General features: G+C 41.8%; 2 protein-coding genes across 4 annotated transcripts in view; one reads left to right on the top strand and one right to left on the bottom strand.

Annotated features, from left to right (window-relative positions):
- Positions 1-4,108, bottom strand: part of RUS5 (root UVB sensitive protein (Protein of unknown function, DUF647)) — a 140,277-nt gene extending 136,169 nt beyond the window's left edge. Inside the window, exon 1 of the mRNA XM_087396226.1 lies at positions 3,771-4,108. Coding sequence (XP_087252352.1) covers positions 3,771-4,000 — 230 coding nt within the window. The 5' untranslated portion in view covers positions 4,001-4,108. The remainder of the gene's footprint in view (positions 1-3,770) is intronic.
- LOC147905258 (sucrose-phosphatase 2-like) lies at positions 3,965-9,057 on the top strand. 3 transcript variants are annotated; one of them, XM_087396448.1, is made up of 9 exons: positions 3,965-4,266; positions 4,364-4,544; positions 4,826-5,125; positions 5,276-5,377; positions 5,851-6,045; positions 6,206-6,523; positions 8,169-8,358; positions 8,633-8,679; positions 8,763-9,056. In XM_087396448.1, exons 2-9 carry the CDS (start codon positions 4,434-4,436, stop codon positions 8,823-8,825), a joined length of 1,326 nt encoding a protein of 441 aa, XP_087252574.1. In that variant the 5' UTR covers positions 3,965-4,266; positions 4,364-4,433; the 3' UTR covers positions 8,826-9,056. The 3 variants fall into 3 exon arrangements, with proteins under 3 accessions (XP_087252574.1, XP_087252417.1, XP_087252496.1); XM_087396291.1 differs by having other exon boundaries at positions 3,965-4,544; positions 8,763-9,057; XM_087396370.1 differs by lacking the exon at positions 8,763-9,056 and having other exon boundaries at positions 3,965-4,544; positions 8,576-8,679.
- Positions 9,058-25,325: the final 16,268 nt, after the last annotated feature.

Here is a 25,325-nt window from a genome sequence, read left to right as displayed (position 1 = left end):
TTTCAAAAGTTTGCATCAGAGGAGAATCAAAACAGAAATTTGCCGAGTGCTTATGTCCGATGGATCATGGACTACTTCACGGTCACAGCTTGCCTCTGTTTGTGTGCATCACTTCTCCCAGCAATTTGGCTCTGCAGCTCCGCCCTCGCAACAGGTTTTGCTTGCACGGAATTTACTGTTGCAAAATGTTTCTCCAATAATTTCCTCTACTCAAGCTTTGGAATTGGAGGAACCCTTTACTGAGAGGGAACTGTCAAATGCAATCAAATCATGTGGCAGATGGAAATCCCCCGGATGGGATGGTTTAACAGTCGAGTTTTTTCTAGCATACTGGCCTATTTTGAAGCATCCATTACTATATATGGTGAATGCTGCATGGCAACATCAGAAAATGCCAGACACATGGAAGAGAGGTCTTGTTAAACTCCTTCCTAAAAAACAAATTTGTGAGTCTTTGGCAGACTGGAGACCTATCACTCTTATGCCGGTAATTTACAAAGTCACTACCAAAATGATTGTTGCTCGGCTAAAGGGGTTTTTACATGTGGGTTGCATCCTGCACAATATGGCTTTGTCCCGCGTAGGCATATCACCGATAACATTGCCAATGCCTACATTGGAATTGAATATGCCAAATACACACAGCAGGATGTTTTGTTATTGCAAGTTGATATTGCCAAAGCTTTTGATACAGTTCAGTGGGATTTCATTTCATCGACTATGCAGGCTTTGGGTTTTGGCACAAAAATGCAGCAACTTATTAATTGGCTATATCAAGATAGTGAAGCTGCCTGTATACTTTCAGGAGATATTTCTTCATCCTGCACTCTTGCTTGCTCTGTCAGACAAGGATGTCCACTGAGTGCTTTACTTTTTGCCATAGCCACTCATCCACTGCTTCAATATCTGGATCACCTCTTAGACACTGATCAGCTGCACGGTTTGGAGATTCTTGGCAGTCGCAGCATGATTGCTCAAGCATATGCTGATGATTCTTTCTTTACTCCAAAAAATACTCGGGCTGATCTGTCCATGATTATGCATGCTCTTTCTACATATGGATTGGCTGCTGGCCTTCAGGTCAATTTTCAAAAATCAAAATTGCTGCCTTTACATGCACAGGACTGGCACAATCTTTTGTGGCCTGGGGAAATTGTCCCTGCTTCTCAATTTATTCGACACCTTGGTTATCCTCTAGGCTGGGGACTCACCCGTTCACAACAAACTGATTGGGTGTTAGTAAAGTTAAGGGCAAAACTTGAATATTGGAAGCTTGCAACTTGGCCATTACATGTTCGTCTGCAAATTACACAATCCATTTTGATAGCATACATACAATTTTATCTGCCTCTCACTATGTTCACTAAGGCAGATTTGGTTTCATTTATGTCAGCTATCATGGAAATTTTCTGGCGTTCAAAACATGGCAAGAAAAGTCTCAGATTACTCTCCATGCACCGTCTCTGTTCTCCAAAGATGCACGGGGGTCTGAACATTCTCAATATTCAAATGCATTTGCTTGCTCACCGGGGGAAAATGATGATGCAGTTTCTACAAGGAGATCAGCCTTGGGCTTTTATGATCCGCTCTCTCTTATTACATCTTCATACATCTGCTTTTGGGAATTGGCAGCCTACTCAGTGGGAATTTTTATTTGGCTCTATCCAAGGCAAGATCAGAGGATGCCCTTTTGTCTCCTCTCTGCTTCTTGATTGGAAACATATTCTATCCCACTTGGAATGGAAAGGAAGGGACTCACTCTCGGGCAACTCTTTGAGGGCAGAGAATCTCTTTTGGTCCAAAGTATTCCATCCACCTTTGGCCATACAAGAACCCCGACGTTCTTATTTTCTCTCCTTCAAAGGCATTTCATCTGTGGCGGATGTACTTCAGGATGATGGCACAATTCTATCTTTTTCTTTGGCTGCTCGCAAATATGGCTTGGGAGCTCATTATCGTCCTTTATGGCATAAAATTTCAGCAATGCTCCAACCGTACTTGCCGGTACCTCATTTAAAAATTCAGCATCGGCTTGAGGATTGGATTTTACGCTCTCCTTCCTCATATGTCCGTCCTTTAAAGCTTTCACATATTACAGTGTCATCACTATATAAAGTGTTATTACCTCCACCTTGGATTTCCAACAGAGTAAATACTGTTTGGCATATGGATCGTCCAATGAAGTGGTGGAGGAAAAGGCTGCGTCTCCTTTGGCATTACAAAGTCCCTCTTCGACAACAGCTTTTCCTATGGCGAGTTCTCCTTGGCATTTTTCCATCTGGACAGTTACTCGCACACAGACATATTGCTTCAGCTGTTTGTCACAGATGCTCGTACTCTACTGAATCAGTGCTCCATATCTTTTGGTCCTGTCCAAACACTTCTGATCTCATTGCTCTCATCAGACAGAGGCTTCGACAACGATTTCCTACTGTCACTTTTGGTAGATTTTTCTGGTTGTTTGGATTTCATCCCCAGAGACAGGGTTTTGATTTATTTTTTGTATGGGTGCGATATTGGACCCTATGGACTTTATGGATGGATAGAAATCATAGAGTCTTTGCTGATCCACTATTTTCATCCTTTCTTTTTTTCAAACGATCTCTGCAACAATCATTCTACGATTGTTTTCAGACTCGTTTGATAGATCAGGATGTGTATACAGCTTATACTGAGATCTTTTGTTGAGTAGTAGCTACTTCGTTTTGAAGCAGCTATGAATGTAATTATTCCATAGAAATAAAAGATTTCTTCTCACAAAAAAAAAGTGTGTGTGTGTGTGAGTGTGCGAGCGCTCTTGCATAGTTTTGCCTTAAAATGCACGTTCAAAAAACATCCCCCCATCATGTGTGCTGCTGAGAGTATGGATGATTTCAGCACAAATGCAGAGAGCAGTTGACACGAAGAGGATCTCCCTATAACCCTAAAAACATTCAGTTTCAAACTTTCTGTTTGTGAAGTCTGAACATCAAACACCCTAGTCATGATACAAAAAATTATGGTGAGCAATCTTCAAAAGAGGGAATGATCCACGGAACTGGGAAACCATTAAACGTTTTGCACATTCCATGATGTTCATGAATGAGCAAAAAAAATGCTGGATTAAACATCAGATACAAAATGAGGTTCCGAAAATTAGTGCTGGTGCTCGTGACTGTCTAGAAAGGCTGAGCAGGATTGCCCGGAGGTGAGGAATTTTTCTCTCAAGAGAGAGCTCCATGTGCAGCTGCTTTTAAGGTCAATCATAAATATGAAAACACAAACTCTACAGACCGCAGATTGAGAATGCCAAACCAGAAGCTACCTACATAAGAATTTAGTATGCCGCATGAGTGCTAGAACAACCAGGTAGCTATAGCGCCTCTCTCTATGTATGTACATTTGTAAATCCTTGTCCAAGCATGCCAGGTATCCTAAGGCAAGCTTTTCTACGTGCATGAATGGATGAGCTCGTTTGGAAAGGTAGACAAGGAGCACTCATGACTTGGTGATGTATCGTTAGCATGTAATGCTTCGAAAAGCAATCGAGTCACAAGCTCCCGTAGAAAGGGGGAGAAGGCAAACACAAAGTTAGTTGTGCGCATTATATTCGCTCGTGATATTCTTTCTACAAAGGCTGCTACAATGTTGGTTGTGGGAATTATTCTTGCTCGTGATATTCTCTTCTCTTTGAGACATATGTCAGTTTCTTGAGAGGATAGATGAGCTCACAAATGGGTGGAGCAAAGATCAAAGCACGCACGCAGAAAGAAAGGCAGAATCTTTCGTACCTTGCACCGTCCTTCTTTTGGGATGTCGTATGGCAAGCCGCTATCTCTAGCTTATGATCAACGCAGCCCCGCGTTTTTCTCCCTCGTATTCCACATCGGCCGCGAGAATGATTTGGGCAGCCATCAGCTTCGAATCGAGCTTTTCTATTACTCCCCATTGCACAATTGAACATCTTGTCACAGTGTGCCATTGAGACAGGAGTGCTGTGTATAGTGCTACAAAGCTCCATGACCGATTAATAATAAGGAATACGCTTGAGCTTCGTCCTGGAACTTTGTGTAGCAGATCAGGGAGGCTCAGAGCGCTGCTCAGTTCGTAGCATGAAGTAGGAATTGGAATTGAACTACTTTCGGAAAGCGCGTCACACTACGTCGTCATTAAGTACGAATAACGACCATAAACGATTTTGTGGTTGTGAACGCAACAAGCGTCGCGCAATCCAAAAAGGCCTTGCCCGCAATACTCGCGGGCGATTGCTTCTGTTCTCACAAACGGGTACAATGCCGCTTATACGTTTAGCTCCTTTGCCATTATCATTTGCATGCCGTCTGGGTCTTCTTCCTCCGATCGTCACTCTCCATGGATCATGCAGGTTGCTTGAACTAAAAAAGAAACCCTTTCGCACACGCCTTCCCGTACCATTGTCTCCTATCCATCGAATTATGTCTTCTCTTCTTTCAAAGGCAAACGAATGCTACGCTTCGATTCTGTCGGAAACGGACTATCCAAATAGTGATCGCGTCATGCTTGTTTCCGATCTCGACTTTACTATGGTACGTTTTTTCATCTTGTACTCAACCACATTCAAAATGTGAAGAAGTACTTTTAAGGCAGCAACCTGTAGATGTTCCGTTTGTCCTAGTGTCGTAGAATAAAAGCACAGGCTTACAAAGCCAAGAATTGATCGCAAATTACACTTTCGGGCACTTCTTGCTTTCATACTATCCTTTAAAAATCCGGGTGTCCCCACTAAAGGAGAAGAAAGCCGAAAGTTGGAACAGGGAACATGCTGTACATATTCGAAGGACACTAAAGTTTGGTTGAATGGTTGCAGGTCGATCACAACGACCTATCACATGCAGCATTGCTCAATTTCAATTGTTTGTGGGCAGCCGAATATGCTAACTCCTCCCTCTTAGTATATTCGACTGGTCGCTCACTACAGAGATACTTAGAGCTTAGGAAAGAAGTTCCTATGTTAACTCCAGGAGTTCTAATTTTATCAGTGGGCACAGAGATTCGATTAGGCCCATCTTTGGAGCCTGATACAGATTGGGAGAGAGAATTAGACGATGGTTGGAACCGCGACATTATAGTGGAGGAGGCCATGAAAATCTCTGATCTTCGTTTTCAAGTGCGGATCGTCTTCCATGCTAAGTTAGTTTAAAATTAGATCGATTGTTTCAATGTTTTAATACCAAATAGTGATAGAACCTTGGTTTCAAGGGTATTTACAGTCTTTGCTCTCAAAAAAGGGATAGCTAATTTGGATCACCGTGGGCAGGAAGAGCCAGATCAGGGACCTCATAAGGTGAGCTTCAAATTGGAGAAGGAAAAGGCAACAGAAATTCAAAGGAGGCTTTCAACAAGGCTACAGGAACGAGGGGTACCTCTTGTTGCCCTTATTCTATGGACATAGTTCTTCGGTCCCAGCCAAAGGCTACATTGTTGATTACACGTTAAACGTTGCTTCGGACTGCTTTTATTATTCGTGTCCTTGTCCTGAAATACAATTTGTGATAGGACCATCTCATTTAGCAAACATGGATACTCGGGTCTGCTTGTGACAATTATTATCACTTTCAAATTATTTGTAGTGGTCCTGGTCTTTTCCATGAGAAAAATTCATTATAAAGGATCCAAAGTGCAATTGTATTAGGACTGTCGATTGGGTCACTCTCAAATTATTTGTACTGGTCCCGGTCTTGTTCACAAGAAAAATAATATTAAGTACCAAAACAAGTGATGAAGCTCAGTCTTTTCTTCATCTTCAAAGCAGTAAGGTCTTGCAAAATTCAATGGAAGTGTGACTATTAGAATTGTTTGCTCGTGATCTCATTTAGTCGGTTAACTATGCAGCTCAGGGTCAAACTATTGTTTAGTAGCGGTATAGATTTGGATGTGTTACCATATAAAGCAAGCAAAGGGCAAGCTCTTGCATATCTTCTTCAGAAATTGAATCAAGGAGACTGCCCGCAACAGAACATACTTGTTTGCGGAGACTCAGGCAATGACATAGATCTTTTTACAGTGGAAGGAGTCCATGGAGTAATTGTGAGAACATATCAACTGCTTTTATTTTGTATACTGTGTTTCTTTTATGTATGTCAACTAGTAATAGACTTCGGTGCCAGGTATGATGCACATTGGAACAAAATTTGCGTCCTTCATGATATGCCATACTTATTTTTTCCCTCAAATGCTGAGAATGTAGGTTTCGAATGCTCAGGAAGAGCTCATTCAATGGTACCAGTTGCATGGTTCAAGTGCCAAAGTATTTTGTGCAAGCCAAAGATGTGCTGGTGGTATCATCCAGGCGTTGGAGCATTTCAACCTCGGTCCACATTTGTCTCCAAGCGACAGAATAAATCATGATTATGTGCCTTCTTTTTCTACATTTCAGAATGGCTATTTAGCTAGTCCTAGCTCAGTTCAGAGGGAAATTGTTGAATTCAATGTGTTCATGGTAAAGTGGCTTTGCGGTGAAGTTCCAAACACGCATGAGACCTTCAAGCGTCTAACCGGAGTAGTTGTGAGTTTGACCTTTTTCTTTTCCTTTTTTTTCTTAGAAATCCAGACTTGATCTTTCCTTTTATGCTTTTATGTTCTATTGTTGAAGGCTCTCATAACGCTCACCCTTATGACACGTTTTCACATTGTTCCTCATACATCTCTAAATATGGAAAACAGAATGGAAGCATTTGAGGGAGAGAGCATTCAAAAACTGACGTTTGCTAGTGCAGGCAATTTTCTGACCAACTTGTAATGCGCCTGTTGTGTCTATGAGTCTCCAATTGTTCTTTGTGAGGATAACTTTCCAAAAGCCTTGTCACCATAGTCAACCACCATGTTAGTTTCATTTTGTAGACATGATGAGACTCCAACCTTGTAACTATTCAATTGAAGATCCTAAGACCCAATTATTCGAATGCTTTTTGAGATTGCTATGACAGTCATTTCAAGTGTTTTGGGCATTGAAAACTGTTTTCTTTAGAGTTGAGTTTATGAGAGGGCATGAAAATTGGTAGCTGACATTTAAGCATTCTTTGGGTTCTATGTATCCAATTATCCACCTCTTTTTTTTATGTGAAATGTGTTCATCTTAAACATTCGCCACTGTATGTATGCTAATTTACCATCTTAGCATAATAGTGTTGGAATGGTGTGGTGGGTGGCCTTTAGTATTAAAGCATCGAGAAAGTATTTAAAGGTGTCATTGCCATCATGATGCTTGCAATGGTGACAAATGTTGGTTAATTGTATGAAAATGTTGTGCTAGGTGGGCATTAGTCTCAAACCATCGAGAAAGTACTCAAAGATGTCATTGTTATCCTGCAGATGCTTACAATAGTCCCGAATGCTGGCTAACAAAGGCCTGCATTTGATCATATACACTCTCTAGTGCCATGGCTGATTCTGCCTTTCGCCTCTAGGGAAACAGTAGAAACTTTACTTTTTCATACATGTACGATTATAGGAGCTGCAGCTAGTTGTCAATATTTTTAGCATATACTTCATGCAATGAAGGATGCGGTATCTGATCTGATGCTTTGTGAGTTTGCTCTCATGAAGGCAAGACTGTATGTATTTTTTCTTTGTTATCATGATCCATACATCTATTGACATCCATTTCCAAAATGTCTTTCCTTTCAGATACATTCCTCTAAAGAAACAGGTCAGAAACTGACGATTTGCTTGCTCCAACATTGCTGCCTCCTCATTGTTCCCATTTTGCAAGACCTCCTTCCATTCCTAGCTATATATCTTCTCCCCAGTGCTTGTCACCACCTCCTCTGACCCCCGTCAAGCCATGAGGGTTACAACCTGCATAATCTTTCTTTCCTCCTACCCCTGCATCGTTACAGGCACTCTATCTAGGTATGGAAAAAAAAAGCAGAGTGTACATCTGGTCCACCAAACAATTGATCATCTTTACAATTGATCGTCAACCATTGACACCCATGCAACCAGCCTCTCTTTCAATCATGTACTGGTATTGAAAATATCATGAGTACAGTTTTGTCTTGTGTGTTTGGTACTTCATCCACAAATACATGAAGTACCAAAGCATATGAACTTGTGGTGAAGCAAGATTGTTCAGTTTGGTAGGCCAGTTTTGTCTTATTTAATGATCATGTATGAATACAGCTAATATGATGTTTTGTCATGTTTTGCAGAGTAAGGGTGCAAAGGTTGTCTATCCTTGGGGGACTGAGTCAAATCTAGCAGAATCACTCTGTGGAATAATGCAAAGGTATGGTTCAATGCAAGGAAAGGAATTTCGCACCTGGTTTGACAACATTCAGGAAAGGAAGTTGGCAGAAGGAGTTTATTTAGTGACCTGGCAACCTTGGGAGCAATTAGCAGGTACAACGAATGTTCTGAGCTTCTAGCAATACCGCCATTTACTAGAGGGCACAGACACTTTATTTTCCAAAGAAACCTGAAGAAAGAGAATAAACTAACGCAATGACATCATAAACATGTATTCATTTTTACTTTGGAAATTCTATATGAATGCCATAGCACAAACTATTCTACGCAGATTGATCACAATGAATAGAGTACCTTTCTTGATATACAGATAATGTATGTTGTTGACATGGAATCTCTGAATGATGTGCACTCCTCTACCTGTCAGGAGGGGAAAGACGAGGCTACTTCGCAAGTGCAGTTCTAATTGCCAAGGTAGTATAAACTGAATAAGTAAATAAGCAAGGCCTTTTCTTTATAGTTTTGTAAACTGTGGAGCATTTCTGCTGTGTTGGCAGGCAGATACACCAAATGGATTTGAGTGGCTACATTTCCATGAGACCATACGGAAGGATAGCTGACTATCAACAAAGATGGCATCCTTAACTCCACAAAGACTAAATCCAGTTACAAATAGCTACTGTATTGCAAATATTTAGGCCCATTGTCTATGCTGATCATGTAATTATTAGTTTGATTAGCAAATCCAGTTAAATGAAGACTTATTAGTGGATATAATACTCTCATCAGTTGATTTATGTGGTTAAGAGTGATGGATTTCACAGAATTCAATGTTAATAGTAAGAATGAAATTTGTAGGCTGCATAGTTGTCGAGGCATTTGGAAATACTATATGACACATCCCCGCACTCCTAAAACCTCTGATCTGCAAACAAACACACCACGTGAGAAACTGAGCAGGCTGCTCACCACCCAACCATGACATCTACGGGATGTGATCCCGAATCAGGGAGATGTCCCCTCCGAGCCACGAGCTGGGCTACTGGCACGAACTCCCAATCAGATCCAAACCAGCCTGGTGTCCCATACCACCAGGTGGCGCTGTGAAGCCCTGGATCTGTCACTGGGCCTTGGGCTATGCTAAGATGCAGGCGCGCGTCCGCGACTCAATCTAGGATCAGACCTAGCACCTGGGAACGAAACTTGCTCCCAACTGCACACTGAGAACTGAACCCCCTGGGCCCCTTTTATAGACTCGAGCCCCGAGCGCCAAAAATAGCGAAGACCTATAAATAGTTCGTACCCTTGCCACTCAACCTGAGAATCAAGCCTGCCTAGCTCTAAGCCTCCCCAGGCTACCTGAGCTAGTCCTGTGTACCTAGTACACGTCAGATACCAATCCGTGCACGACATACTCCCCCTCCTCTAAGAACTCACTCCTGAGTTCGCTAAAAAACCCGGAAATGTTCTTTGGAGGTTTTGTAATGTCTCCCATGTTGCATCCTCCTCAACACGATCCTTCCACTTGATCTTGTATTCTGTGATAGATCGATTGCGAATCTGTCTGTCACGAAATTCAAGAATACACTCAGGTTCGTGCGGAATAAAAGTCAAATCTGTAACTTCTATTATCTCGTGAGGAGAAACAAGTTGATCATCCGCACCCAAAACTTCTTTCAGTCTACTGACATGAAAGACTGGATGGACTTTAACATCAAGAGGCAATTCTAGTCGATATGCAACTGGTCCAATTCTTTTAATGACCTTGAATGGGCCACAGTATCTGGGGGATAATTTTGGAACCAAACCAGTACTTAGGCTCTTGGATTCCTTAGGAATTCGCAAATATACCATCGTTCCTTCAGAGAACTCTCTGGGTGAACGATGTCTATTAGCATAAAATCTGTCCCGATCTTGGGCACTTCTAATAGACTCCTTGGCAAACTGCAACATTTCCTGCATGTCTAGCAAGAAGTTCTCAGCAACATCATTTTGAATCCCTTTTAATCCAACCATAACTGGTGACTTAGGTTGAAACCCGTACATGAGCATAAAAGGACTGTAACCAGTACTAGAATGCTTTGCAGTGTTGTAAGCAAATTCAATCATAGGTAGATAATCCTCCCATGAAGACTGTCTCTTAGATACATATGCCCGAAGCATGTCTTCAACCAACTGGTTAACCTTCTCTGTACTGCCATCGAATTGTGCATGATCCGAGGAACTCATACTTAGAGTAGTTTCTAACTTCTCAAAAACAAGTGTCCAAAAGTTACTTGTAAACTTTGAGTCCCTGTCACTGACTATGTCAGATGGCAAACCATATAGCTTAAACAAGTGGTCCACAAACTCGTGAGCCAGCTAAACAACTGAAATAGTTGTTCTAGGAGGTAAGAACCTGGCCATTTTTGTCAAATGGTCGACTATGACCCAAATGGAGTCATGACCCTTGCGCGTTCGAGGCAAACCAGTAATAAAATCCATGGAAATACTTTCCCATTTATTACCTGGAATCTGTAATGGTTGTAATAAGCCCGCGCTTCCAAGGCGTTCTGCCTTAGTAACTTGACAAACCCGGCAACCTACTACATAGTTCTCAATAAATGCACGCATTTTAGGCCAATAAAAGGTATGCTTCACCAGAGACAGAGTCCTATGTATACCCGGATGTCCAGCACTAGGAGCATCATGACACTCCCAGAGTATCTTGGATTTAAGGTCCAGAACATCTAGCACACAAATCTTTTCATTCCGGAACACTGACCTCCCGCCGCCTGTACCGTAGGTGGCACAATCCCTGAGTCCTGGTCAACCATGGAGCTCCCATCCTGGACTCTCTGCCAATAAGAACTAAAATGACTATCAGTTGCGTATAGCCCTCTCAAGGATTGAAATAGGTCCGAGGATATTTTCATAAATGACAAAGCATTTACAAACTTAACTCGACTCAAGGCATCCGCCACACTATTCAACGAACCCTTACGATAACGTATTTCAAAATCAAAATCCTGCATTAATTCTGCCCATCTAGCTTTCCGTCCCCTCAATTCTGATCCATCACACACATACTTAATTGACTGATGATCAGTCAATACAAGGAACTTTGAACCATACAAGTAGTGTCTCCAAACCTTAAGAGCATACACTACAGCATAAAGTTCCTTCTCGAGTGTGGGCCAACGATATTGAGTGTCGTCTAGCTTCTTACTCTCGAAAGCTACAGGTCTGCACTCTTGGAATAGAGCTGCCCCAATCGCATAATCACTCGCATCGGCCTCTAAAACATAAGGCCGGGTAGGATCAGGTAATGCAAGAACGGGTGCTTCCTTGATGGAGAACTTCAAGGTTTCAAAAGCCTTGTTCATTGCATCATTCCAAGAGATTGATTGAGTAGACCTGCGTCCGTGACCTTTCAATATGTTTGTCAAGGGTGCCGTGATATGTGAATAATCACGCACAGACTTCCGAAGAAATACCGTAAATCCTAGGAAAGAACGAAGTTGTTTCACAATCTGAGGGATAGGCCATTCTAAAACCTTCTGGATACGATCCAGATCAATGCTAATACCTTCAGAAGAAATCTTGTGTTCTAAGTAAATGATCTCCTTCATAAAGAAGTCACATTTACTCATCTTGGCATAGAGCTTATGCTGTCTTAGAATAACTAAGACAATCCGGAGGTGTCCTATGTGATCCTGAAGCGTTCGACTATATACCAAGATGTCATCTAAGAACACTACAACAAATTTGCCCAGATAATCCCGAAACAAATCGTTCATCATCTGCTGAAAAGTGGCAGGAGCATTGGTCAAACCAAAAGGTAATACGAGGAACTCGTAATGACCATACCTAGTTCGGAATGCGGTTCTATCTATGTGTTTAGCATAGATACGGATTTGGTGATAACCCGTACGCAAATCAATCTTAGTGAAATACTTCGCTCCGGCCAAACGGTCTATCAAATCATCGGAACGAGGTAGAGGATATCGATTCTTAATTGTCACTTTATTTAATCGTTTATAATCTATACACATTCTCCAGGTAGATTCTTAAGAGGATAGGTGCACCCCAAGGTGATTTACTTGGGCGTATATAGCCCATATTCAGGTAATCCTGAAGTTGTGAAGCTAACTCATCCTCCTCTACCTGGCTCATCCTATAAGGTGGTACACTGATAGGTTGAGCCCCTGGGACTAAGTCTATGCCTGCCCGTTCTGGAGGTAAACCTTCCGGCAGTTGAGCAGGGAATACATCCGTAAAACTATCTAACAACATTCTCAATTCACGGTGTTCAAACACACTTAAATCATTTTTGTTTATTACAGAGACAACAAATGAAGAAAGCGGAATCAAAACACACTAATAGACATCATAATGAGAAGTGTTTAATATATTCCGAAGCTACATCGCAAATACGATAGGTCCCTGAGAAGAGGGAATTTTATCACACTGAATACAAAATTGGGTGTCCTTATCTACAAAAGAAAGTGTATGCTCCGTCCATCCAATCTGAATATTGTGGGTTTTAAACCACTCTATTCCGATCAACAAGTCTACATGCTCTAGGTGCATAACATAACATGTAAGAGCGCCTGTGTAAGCTTGAATCTGGATAGGAAGCGCTTCAACCTTGCGATCCCAAAACTGCTTCTCTCAGCTGGAAGCTGCACCTCATAGGTGTGATCACTAGGTACTGTGGACAGCCCCATCTTCTGCACAAATTTGTAATTAACAAAGTTGTGAGAGCTGCTCGGATCAAAGAGAATGTGAACGTGTTGGTCCATAACTTCTCCATAAACTCAGAAAAGATCACGGGAACCAAACAACGAAGTATTGAAAGTGCAATTATAAGAAAGTGGGCAGGTAATGACATTTACAGAAATACCTGTCATCGAGACTTGGTTCGCTCCCTTGGCTTTGGTACCTGTACCCGCCTGGAGCTTCGATCCAAGCACCAACTTGTGATTCTTGCGCTTTGACACTCATTCTTAGTGTGGCCCCACTCCTCGCAATAGAAGCAACGTCCTTTCTTGAGCTTCAATGTGGGAAGGAAACGGGCTTGACCATTCTTTGCTTGAGTCAGGTTTTTCTTGGAGGCGTTGTCCGTAGACTTCGTCTCCCCAGTACCAGTCGTAGGCTGAAAGAACTTGCGTTTGTTCTTTCCACTCGTGTCGGAAACTGTAGTTGCTTTTGCACCGGCCATGGTATCATCATAAATACGCGCATAATTCATGGCCTCTTGCAACGTTGTGCATTTGTTGTTCTTTATTTGCAACTTGTATGAATCTGGCAAACCATCCACGAAGAAACCTAACAAGGTCACTGGATCCATCTTTGTGGCCTTGGTTTGCAGATCCCGAAATCTTTGAAGATAAACTTCAAAGGACAAGTTTAGCTTTGACATATCGAGGGCTTTAAATTTGCCAACGATATCATAATCGTCCTCCTTCTTCAGGAACTCCTTCCTGAAGACCCCTTCGAAATCTGTCCATGTATCTGGCTTAGGCTGGAGTTCCTTCCACCATAGCAACGCTTTACTTGACATGAAACCGGCTGCAAGCTGGATTTTCTTCTCATCTGGGTACGGGTGGAACTGAAAGTGTACCTGCCACTTGTGTAACCAAGTGTCAACTACCTCCTTCGTTCGAGACTTTTGACCTCCCGGAAAAGGGTCTGGAGTTATGTTCGGGCCTAGCACTGAAGCCATGGCATCCACATGCGTGAGTGCCTACACGGTGCTAGCCAGAAGAGTGAGAGTCGCTTGAATCCCTTGGAGTTGCTGTGTCAACCCCGTTTGATTCGCATTAACCTGCTCGAATTTACCATCCAGAGCAGTGGTGAATTCACTGAAGGCCTTTTTCATAATCAGGTCATCATAAAGACCCTGATCCTCCTCTCCCACAGGAGTGTAATCCAAATCCTGCTCTCCCATGGTGAACTCGGGATTTGCAGAATCAGACATAACTGAAATCTGATTTGAATATAAACTGAGAGAAATAACTGAGTGAATCGAAGCGGAAAGGAGAATGGAGCAGAGGAAAACCGTCCCAAGAGATGCTGACGAAAGGAGATGCTGAAAACTGGCGAACCGGAGGCGCAAAAATCCCGGAGTCTGGCTGAACTCGATGCAGGCTGCAGCGTACGGAATTCTGCAGCAATCCGTACCGTACGGTACCCTCCTGCTGACCGTACAGGTGACGCAGCTGTACGGATGGCTGATGTGGCTGTACGGATGCTGATGCGATCCGTACGGCTGCGTCAGCAGCCGTACGGATGCTGACGCAGTCCGTACAGTCGCTGACGTGTGCGTACGGTGGCTGACGTAGGCAGTACGGTGCTGATGTAAGCTGTACGGCCGATGACACAGGCTGTACGGCCGGCCCGGCGCTGGCTGTCACGAATCTCGATGGCGCAATCACTTCGTAGGGCAGAGAGGGCTCCTTGCAAGGCTATGGTTGGGGCTGGAACCCTGTCCAACTATATAGGGAACAGGGCAGCCTAATTAGGAAGCCCTGCTTCCAAAAAAGGCTCACCCTCCCAGCTTTGGAGGGTGGTGCTTTTTCGAAAAAAGCAACACCTCTCGCAGGGTGGCCGCACCCTGTTCCTACTCCTTGCACCTTTCCCTTGCCCTGGCCAAAAATCCTACCAGCCATCGCACCAACACAGCCTCCACCGCAGCCCCGTCAGTCACTATCTGCTTGCCTGCAACTCAGCTACCCTATCACCTCTCCTTCCTTCTTCTCTGCTCTCTCCCTGCTACACGCATCCCTTTCTCACAGTAATCCTTCAGGAATTTCGAAATCTAGACTCTCTCTTTCTCCTACCTTTTCCCTACATCCTGTCCACCCCTGATAACCCAAGAACCAAGCAAAATTTGCAGCAGCAAATTTCGAATTTTAGGGCATACTTGGAGGAAGAAATCGTCAAAAATTTTCGCATCATAAATTCCTACCTCAGGAGCTGGCTCTGATACCAACTGACACATCCCCGCACTCCTGAAACCTCTGATCTGCAAACAAACACACACCACGTGAGAAACTGAGCAGGCTGCTCACCACCCAACCATGACATCTACGGGATGTGATCCCGAATCAGGAGATGTCCCCTCCGAGCCACGAGCTGGGCTACTGGCACGAACTCCCAATCAGATCCAAACCAGCCTGGTGTCCCATACCACCAGGTGGGGCTGTGAAGCCCTGGATCTGTCACTGGGCCTTGGGCTATGCTAAGATGCAGGCCCACGTCCGCGACTCAATCCAGGATCAGACCTAGCAGCCAAAAATAGCGAAGACCTATAAATAGTTCGTACCCTTGCCACTCAACCCGAGAATCAAGCCTGCCTAGCTCTAAGCCTCCCCAGGCTACCTGAGCTAGTCCTGTGTACCTAGTACACGTCAGATACCAATCCGTGCACATGACACTATATGGTTGGCAATTGTTTATGGTGCTGTTGTCTCTCTATCGCAGACCTCTTTGTTAAGGCCCCATCTATCCTCTCCGCTGCAGCCCATTTCTTCACTGAGTTTCCGCTCAGCTTGCGAGTCCCTCGTTTTGCCCTTACCTCCAACATTATTCGCCTTTGACTCACTTCTAGTTCAACCAGTAGATCAGCTCCCCCTGGGCCCACAAAAACAGGGGGAAGAAGTCAGATATTGGAGGCAGTAAGACATCATGCAGACCTGGGCAGCCTCCAAGTCATCCTCAATGCCAAAGGCCAAACCCACATTGACAGTTTACACAAACAGATTGACAGTATGCACAAGTCAACTGCAGCAGTGACGGCCCCCAAGTTGCTCAGTCCCTGGCACAATGTAAGTCTACATGATATGCAAGAAACACATTTTTCCACTACAGCAGGACATTGTAAAGCTCAAAACACATCTGCAACAAATCAATTTAGAAAATGGAAGAGACAGATGATATAGCCAGAAAAGAAGGGATCCATTAAGTGATCCCAGAATGCATTTCCATCCCGACACCTCAAGTGATGTCCACGTTGACTGAGTTAATCAATATGCAGGTTAGCAAAGAATTATCGGACAATCATGGTCAGCATCCTAATGGCAAAGTTATATGGCACTATCCTTGAGCAAAAATCCAGCAAGTGGGTAGAGGAACCAGGATTTTGCCCCAAGCACTCAACAATGGTTGCCATAAGGGCTAGAACGGAAGGAGCCAAAGCCTTTGACATAGTGCCACATAAGAAAATATGGGAAAGATTGAAAAACCTTGAAGTCCCTCAAGAACTTAGAGAGAAGCCACATATTGACTCTATGAGAAGGTTTTGGCTGAGTTAGCATAGTGGCTAATAGATGGATCATGCTCCGATGGGAAAGCTATAAAAAGGAGTGACATAGGAGTTAAGCAAGGTTGCCCCCTCTCACCAACACTTTTTGGTCTTTTTATTGAGGATTTGGAAGAGTGGGTGAGAATGCACTGTAGGGAAGGTGTTCGGATTGCAGGATAAGCTTTGCTAATGCTTATTTATGCAGATGATGTGGTACTCTTCACAAAAAAGGACATTCTACAAGCACATTTAGATGTACTGAAGGAATTCTTCAAACACTCGGGAATGCAGGTCAATATAGACAAGGCAAAGGTAATGGTGATTGGGACACATAATAAACAAGTGGATGTCACATTTGAAGGGGAACCCTTGGACATAGTCAATACATAGAAATATCTAGGGTTGGATTTCACAGACAACTAAAGGTGGAATGCATGCGTGGAAAGGAGGATTCTGGGAGGTTTAAAAGCTTTACATAGCCTCCAAAATAAATGCAGGAAGGCGCATTTGTGGATTTGGGAAATGAAAAAATTTATGTACACCATGCTTGTACATACAATAATTCTTTATTGATGCCCAGCTTGGGCACTCGGGCTCTCTAGGATATACTGTGTAAACAGTAAGAATAGAAACTTTGCACAAACGTTTCCTGATAGAGGACTTAGGGGTTAAGGCACAAACACCCTACCCCATCCTATGGTTTGAAACATGTATGATACCTTTAGAAGGGCAAGCTTTATGTCAATTCATGGCTTACCTCCCAGCTTGGGCACTCGGACTCTCTAGGATATACTGTGTAAGAATAGAAACTTTGCACAAACGTTTCCTGATAGGGGACTTGGGGGTTAAGGCACAAACACCCTACCCCATCCTATGGGTTGAAACATGTATGGTATCTTTAGAAGGGGAAGCTTTATGTCAATTCATGGCTTACCTCAATAAAGTTGAGAAGATGGATGCTGGTAGGATACCCACACAAGGCAATGGAAGCTTTGCGAATCCTGGGCTAGCACAGAGAGGAAATGAATTGGATGGAATCATGGGGTATAACAGCCGTTGATATCCCAAAAGATGCATGTGAAATAAGGGAAATTGTGATGCAGAAAATGCTACAAAAACTATGGCAAAACCCAGGGACGAAAACACAATTCTGTAAACAGGAAATCAACTCAATGGACAGCTACGGAATGCAGAAATACCTCGGGAAAGACATGTCAGTATGTAAAAGGCATCCAATCCATAAAAGCAGAACTAGTTAACATGTCTTGAGATAGAGAGGCATAGGCGGGTAAGACCCAAGATCCCTAGAGACGAAAGAACCTGCAAAATATGCCCCACAAGAGACAGAAAATTAGAAGCATGTATTCCTAAGATGTAGAGCCTACACACACAATAGAGAACATTATGAGGTCAGCAAAGATAATTTGAAAAATTTGCTGGAACAACTAGCCAAACAGCTCGGAAGGTACTTGAAGAGATTTTGGAACAAGGTAGTGGGACTAGCACATGAGGTAGCCCAATAGGTACACTCCGTAACAATTTGTAATATATTAATCTCAACTAGATGTAAGGGACCACTATTAGTTGATAGTGACCGCCCATCCCATAGATCATGAAGGGTCTCGCGTGGACTTTAATACAATCATACCATATCATATCATATCATATCTTTGCTTCTCTCTCTCTCTCTCTCTCTCTCTCTCTCTCATTTTTTTCTGAAGTTGCATGGCATCAAACGTGATCGAACAATCACCATGAGCAGCCTAATGGCAAAGCTTTATGGCACTATACTTGAGCGAAACATCAGTAGTTGGGCTGAGGAACAAGGAGTCAGGGCACATCCCAAGCAAGGTTCCTCCCCAAACAATCAACGGTTGATCATTTGGTTGCCAAGGAGTCAAGCATAAGAAAGAGGTTGTCTGATGTTGTTTTGTAGGCTTCAAGAAAGCCTTTGATAAAGTCCCACGGAGGAAGTTATGGAAAAGATTGGAAAAGATTAAAGTCCCTCGAGAACTTAGAGAAGCCACGTATCGTCTCTATGAGAAGGTTCTAGTACAGCTAGTATAGCCACTAGTAGATGGATCTTCCTCCACAAGAAAAGCTGTAATAAATAGTGATTTAGGGGTTCAGCAAGGTTGCCCCCTCTCACCAACACTGTTTGATCTCTTTATTGATGATTTGGAGGGGTTGGAAGAGAGGACACAGCAAGGAAGGTGTTCAGATTGCAGGGTATGCTTTGCTACTGCTTATCTCTGTGGACTATGTGGTATTTTGTGCAAAGAACAAGGAGAGTTATGACCAGGAGATAGCGTAGGGCTACAGCCACTAGGGGCAGCCAGCACTCCATATCTGATTTCATGCTATCACTCCCTCACTGTTGACAAGGGGAGAGGCCACACTGTCCTGGAGCACACTTCATTCTATCTTATGATGGTAGTGGAGGATGGTTTTGCTGTAGATGATTACTATTAAAGTTTGATATGACTATGTGTGATACAGTTTTCTATTTTTGTATGGGTGTGGATGCTTGGTTAGTAGCTCCACCCCTCTAGCTGGATTTGTATCAGGTTTTTCTAGTCTCATAGATGCATCGGTCTTCTATAGCTACCTAATACAACTGTTTGTTACAATGTTTTTCTCACAATTAGGAATTGTACTGCTATTTGAATAACATGACTACTGCAAAAACTCATTGGAAGAAATCCTAGGATAAATCATCATAAAATTTTGAGAAAGAAGCTCGATTCCAAATCTTAGAAATGTGTACTCACTTCTATAGTGATGAACAAAAAGAATACCATCTTTGGGCTCCTATCAAAAGATAGCTAATAATTAGCAATGTGATTATGGATGACTATAGTCAGCCCATACTGGTATAGATGCCAACTCACAATCACATTAGCCATAGATGTGATTATGGATGAAACAACTAATTATTATGGTTAGCCCACATTGGTATAGATGCCAATTCATAGTCATATTAACCATATAGATAAGTTCAATACACAATGCCAACTAGTATTACTACTCAAGTTCTCAAATGCCTATAGATGTTCCTTCTCCACTGGAGGAAACAAGATCACAAGAGGTACATGCCAAAATCAACACATGTAGAAATAAATATAAAGAAGCCAAAGGTAATTGTTCTCATAGTACAAATCGTCACAAATATCAATCTTCAACATCTTTTTTAGGTCACTATCATCAAGATTCAAGCAGCTAGAGTAAATTGAGCACATATCACTAGCATAATAACTCAAAACAGTAACACAAGATATTCAATTATGTGGATAGTGGAAAATTGAATGCAAAAAGAGACAAAGGAATATTCTAAATGGACAACACACAATGCTTGGAAACCGATATTGCAAGTGGTATTGTTGATGCATTTTCAACTCCAACTCTTGCACAAAATCTTCTTTCACTTTAGCACGTGACGAAAATAATATGGAGCTCATATTCATCAAATTGGTCGTACAACTAGAGATTTTAATGATTTAAATACTATCATTGCAAAAGGAGAAAAGATCGGCACCATGTTCAATTGAACTTCGAGTAGTGCTATCCAAAGAGCACTCATCACTGATTACCAAATTAGGATGCATATGTAGGATTTTGTGGCATATGATATTTGTTCATCCAAAATTTTAAAACTTTGGTCTTGTTGAAGAGATCCACTGTGGTTCAAGCTCTTCAATGAGTTTATATCTACAGCAATGTTTGTGAATTTTGATTGAATGCGTAAGTAACATTGTTAGTTTAGGATACATATATACTTCAGATGATTCATTCTAGATTTAGAATTATACCTCAATCAAATCAATGAATAATGCCTTTTTCTATAATGACATTTTCCAAAAGACTTGGTTTGATTTTTAAAAATGTAATAAGTGCTTTTCAAGAGTTCCAAGCTTTTGTATAAAAGCAAAGCAAAAGCAAAATGTGGCAATGGAAGAGAATGCAAATTAGTTGACCTAAATGAACTATCTAGGTTTCATGGAATCAAATGATAGCTTTGTAGAGACACTTTGGAACAGAGTGGAGCATTAGAAAAAAATAATTAAGTTGTTGCAAAATCTGTTAGATGCATGTTGGATGAAAAGAACGTTGCAGGGTGTTATTAAGTTTTGAAACACGTATAGCAAGAATTTATTTGGTGAGCAGAAGTCCTGCAATCCTACAAAATATTACTATAGAAAAAGCTTTCATAGATGTAAGCCTTTAGTGAATCATCTTCTACTAAAATTCTAGATGAGACGAACAAATAATGTCAACAAAACTATCATTTGTGTCTCTATAGGTACTACATAGGTGAGAAGATGTCGTCAACTTAAGAAAATATTGTATAAAAAGGAGGCCAATAGTTGTATAGATAAAATAAAGTTTCATTAAGTTGGAAGGGTTGAAAAATGTAAAGCAAATTTATTCACCAAAGGTTCTTCATTGGAATATAGCACAAATAATGAAGAGACCTTTGCCTATTGCGCCTTGACTTTATCTACTTTGCAAGATGTAGTTGGTACTACTCTTTTCTCCCTTTTATGATTATACAATTTCTCTAAGTGGAAGACAATCTTTTAAAATTTAGCTAAGAAGATGATGCCATCATGTGATTTTGCAATACTAATGAATAATAAACCTTGCACAAAGTGTAATTAGTGCAATACATGCAATTGATAAGACTAGTGTAAATGATGCAACAACAAAAAACGGTGTGAAGTAAAATCAAATCCTTGATCAAGGTATTATTAAAAAGCTTAAAGTAGTAGCCAAATTTGATGCAATGATTAGGTAGTATAATGATGTCTAGAAATCATTAGATTAGCTTCAAAATGATATACATGATTAGATGCTCATTAATAAGACAAAATTAGAGTTGTCGAAAACCCAACTTGACGGACAAAAACAACTCGACTCTCTCCCTCTGGTAAACAAAGAATAGAAGACCAAAGCCTTCATAAAGGAAAGGCAAACAAATGCCATAAAGAGAAGATTTGGCCCCCCCACAAGGTAAGTGATTTGACACATTAATCGACAGATTCGAGAAGGTTCGAGGATTTCCAAATCCAAAAAGTCTTGACCACCTTGAACAGATATAAGAGGGAGGTGAGGCAAGGGCAAGGAGTGATGGAAAGGATGGAGAGTCTGAGGCTCAGCAAGGGAGGGCAGGACAGACGAGCAAGCCCAGTGATGGAGAGGCCAGAGGGGAGTAGAGGCAAAGGTAGGAGAGGCAAATGCGCAGTGAGGGAGAGGCACAACGCAAACTTCCCGCGCAATGCTGAATGAATAATTGTGAATGAATGGGGGGGGGGGGGCGATACACTAATTAATTAACATGCCTCTACATTCAAATTAGTTGGAGACTTTAAAATAAGATGAAAAGAGGACTCAATCTTTACTGGTGTAGGAAAATATATCCTTCATCTTGACAAAGAATTAGACACTTCCACTCTTGTTACCTCTAGTTTGGTACAAGCATTCATTTTCAAAATATCTTAACAATGGATGTTGAGATATCCCTAGTATTGTTTAGCGACCTCATCATCCTCTGCTTTGTTAAACCTGAAAATTTGTTGGAAGACAAGTTAATTGCCAAAGAGTAATCAATACCATGATCCATAACACTGTGTAGTGGGGGATCATATGGTAATCCCTCGAGTTATATGTCCTAAAAGTCCTATTTAATTAATTGTACTATTAAAGTTTCAAAGGTGAATTTATTATTCAGTTCAACGATCAATGTTAACATTCAACGTTGTAGTCTTGACTGTCATTATCAACGGTATTGCAAAAGGGCAATTATAAAAAACAAATGATACACAAGGTCCCATTTTAAAAAATTACATCAGATTTATCCAAGTTCATTAGAGGTAACTTACAAACTTCACTATAATTCTTAATTTGAATTCAACATTTAAAACAATAGCGTCAAAGAACCACATACGAGTGTCACGTGCTTTAGTTGGAATCTAGAGCTTATGCACCAAACAAGAATCAATGAAATCATGAGTTGACCCCTTGCCAAACAGGCACAAGTTTTCCTCTAATAGATCCGGATACGTGAATTAAATCATGAGGTCCAAAAACAAAGTGCTAAACTTGGATCAATTGCAATCACTACCATTTGAATGCAATATTCAAATAAAAGTGATTTGTTTTTACATGAACTTACAAAACTTTGCTTTTTGATGGATTGCTCATAAAGTTGGGACAGTAATCACAAGCAAAATGCCCAGGTTGCATGTACTCGTAGCATAAGCTATTCTTTAGTGCTTGTGTCCTCTTTGATTCCTCCACTTTCTGACAATTCAATATCATAAAGTGAAAGCAGCAGCAGTAGGAGCATGCAATAATATGAAGGTTGTTTTCAAAGAATCACGAGTCCTCCCCTTTATTATTATCCATGGCTGTGATAGTGTCATCATAGATCTTAGCATAACATATAAGTGTACTAACGTAATTTCAAAGCACTTTCAACAAATATTCTTGCAGTAATCTACGAAAAAACATGTTTGGTTGTTCCTCTAGTCCTCAATTTCCTGGACATAATTATCGATCCTTTTGTCATCTTTATAATAAATTGTAAAGCTTTTAATAATTTTCGAAAACGTTCACAGATAGAAGTGTCATCTATCGATCCTTTTGTCATCTTTGTTTGGTTGTTCCTCTAGTCCTCAATTTCCTGGACATAATTATCGATCCTTTTGTCATCTTTATATTGTAAAGCTTTTAATAATTTTCAAAAGCATTCACAGATAGAAGTGTCACCTATCGATCCTTTTGTCATCTTTATATTGTAAAGCTTTTAATAATTTTCAAAAGCATTCACAGATAGAAGTGTCACCTCACTACTTTTGTGAACTCGACCCAAATCACAGGCTTCGAATTTGAGTCTAACCAACAAATATATGCCTTGCCTTTTGAGTGCAACTATACCTGTGAAAGACGCCAATTCTTTGGGAAAGCTAGCCAGGCATCAACATACACTTGTTTTTCCTTCTTTTTCCTGACGTATAATGCCAACTCAAAAGCTGGATGAGTGAAGTCATAATGGTAGAAAGCTGATTCTACTTGTATCATTGACGCTTGATTCTAAAATTCCGTATGCAACTCTGAATAGCTTGATACAAGAATCTTCTGTGAGATAAGGATCCCACTCGTAAAGTTGGGTTCAACCACCACTGGGCATAACAGGAGTGGAACACTAACTCCAGCTGAAATACTACTAGGCAGCCATCGCAAGAGTCGATTGAGTAGTAGTTAGTGTTTGAAGGATACATGGTAGGAACTTTAAGCTAGAGCTAGCTTGCAATTCCTGAAGTAGAGAACAGAAAGTCGATGCTCTGGGACTTGTGATTTGAGAAAGAGAGGATCGATTATCTGCAAGGGAAGCAAATCGAGGTAAGCAGCAGGCTAGCCGACAGGAACAAGAGCTAGGATGAGCAAGATATGCTGATGAGCTCCCTGATGAAAATTGCACCGACTAGAGCCCTCTTTTAAGCGGGAAAAGCCAGACAATTAAATTTAAGCTGAAAAAGCAAGACAGATAAATTTAGCTTGGCTACCAGAAAAATGCACAAGTTCCAAACTAGGCCAGCCTGCATTGTCAATCTATGAACATTCGTGTATGTAAATTGCAATCACCAGAGCATGCAGAAAGTGCACCTGTGTGCATGACAATCGGCAGATAACTATTGCCTCTGCATTCATGTCTGCAAATCACACTTGCTCTCTGCAAACGACTGACTATCACCCTTCAGGTTGCAAATCGCAATCTCTCACCTGCAAACCGTCTGCGAGCTTCCGAACTTGCAATTTGCTCTTGGGCAGCCTCTGAAGATTTGACACTAACCATCTGATGGTTTTGGTAAAGGATACTAGAAGGTTCGATGTCCTACCTGTAAGCCATCATATAAGGATAGCAAAGGGACATGGCACCTGCATATTAGGTCAGTGGGTTCTGAGAATGTGGGTTGCCATGTGAACAGCATATGGGCTGACACATGGGATGCAAAGACGGGTAGAAGCACCATGTAGAGCTGCCATGTGGACTGCATAGGCTGCTTGAGAAGAGAGCACTAGATGGGCTGCAAGAAGCGTGGATATTTCTGCATATGAAGAGGCTAGCAAATCTGCAAAATGAAGCATCTGATAAAGAATATGGGCTGGGGACAAAGGCCAGCAGAGGGAAGTGGAGAAGAGCCCTTGATATGGACCAGTATGGAGGCCAAACAATGGCACACGGCTGAGAAGTTTTACAGGCGCCAGTCACGGGGCAGCCAGCAGACTGCTGCCTAGCCATATAACCGAGTCAGTGGAGTCAGTCATAGGTCACAAACAAGGCGACTGCCACATGGCAATCAACCTTCGGTCCGGTGCGGGGTTGGCCAAGAACAGGGCTGGCTAGTCCGATTTTACAGGCTGGTCGGCCAGGCTGTAGGGGACAGATCTGCCCACACCCCATCTATAAAAAGGGGCAGTCATGCCCTTGCCAAATACCCACCGACACTCCACAAAGGGAGCACACATCCTGAGAAGAAGATTTGGGAGCTATATTCGAGGCTTCATACTGCAGTGTTTTGGCAGCAGGTCTGCTGCAGGTCTTGAGCACTTGTATCAAGTACCGTAGTATGAGTTGATTGACATTTTGGTGCATTACAAATGGAGTTACCAAGCGCACTACTTCTGTGAGGTACTTCTTATGAGTTGACCTACATTTTGGTGAAACATACATGAGTTATCTTGCAGTCCTTTATTACTACTCAATAGCTCAGATCCGAGTTTCTTGGGGGAGACATTTGTGCATACAGAACTTGGATTAACTTGAGTACTT

Source organism: Dipteris shenzhenensis, chromosome 1, assembly GCF_047967505.1.
Source record: "Dipteris shenzhenensis isolate YYH24624 ecotype China chromosome 1, Dip_SZ_1.0, whole genome shotgun sequence".
Taxonomy (NCBI): Eukaryota; Viridiplantae; Streptophyta; class Polypodiopsida; order Gleicheniales; family Dipteridaceae; genus Dipteris; species Dipteris shenzhenensis.
This window is presented reverse-complemented; position numbering and strand designations above follow the sequence as displayed.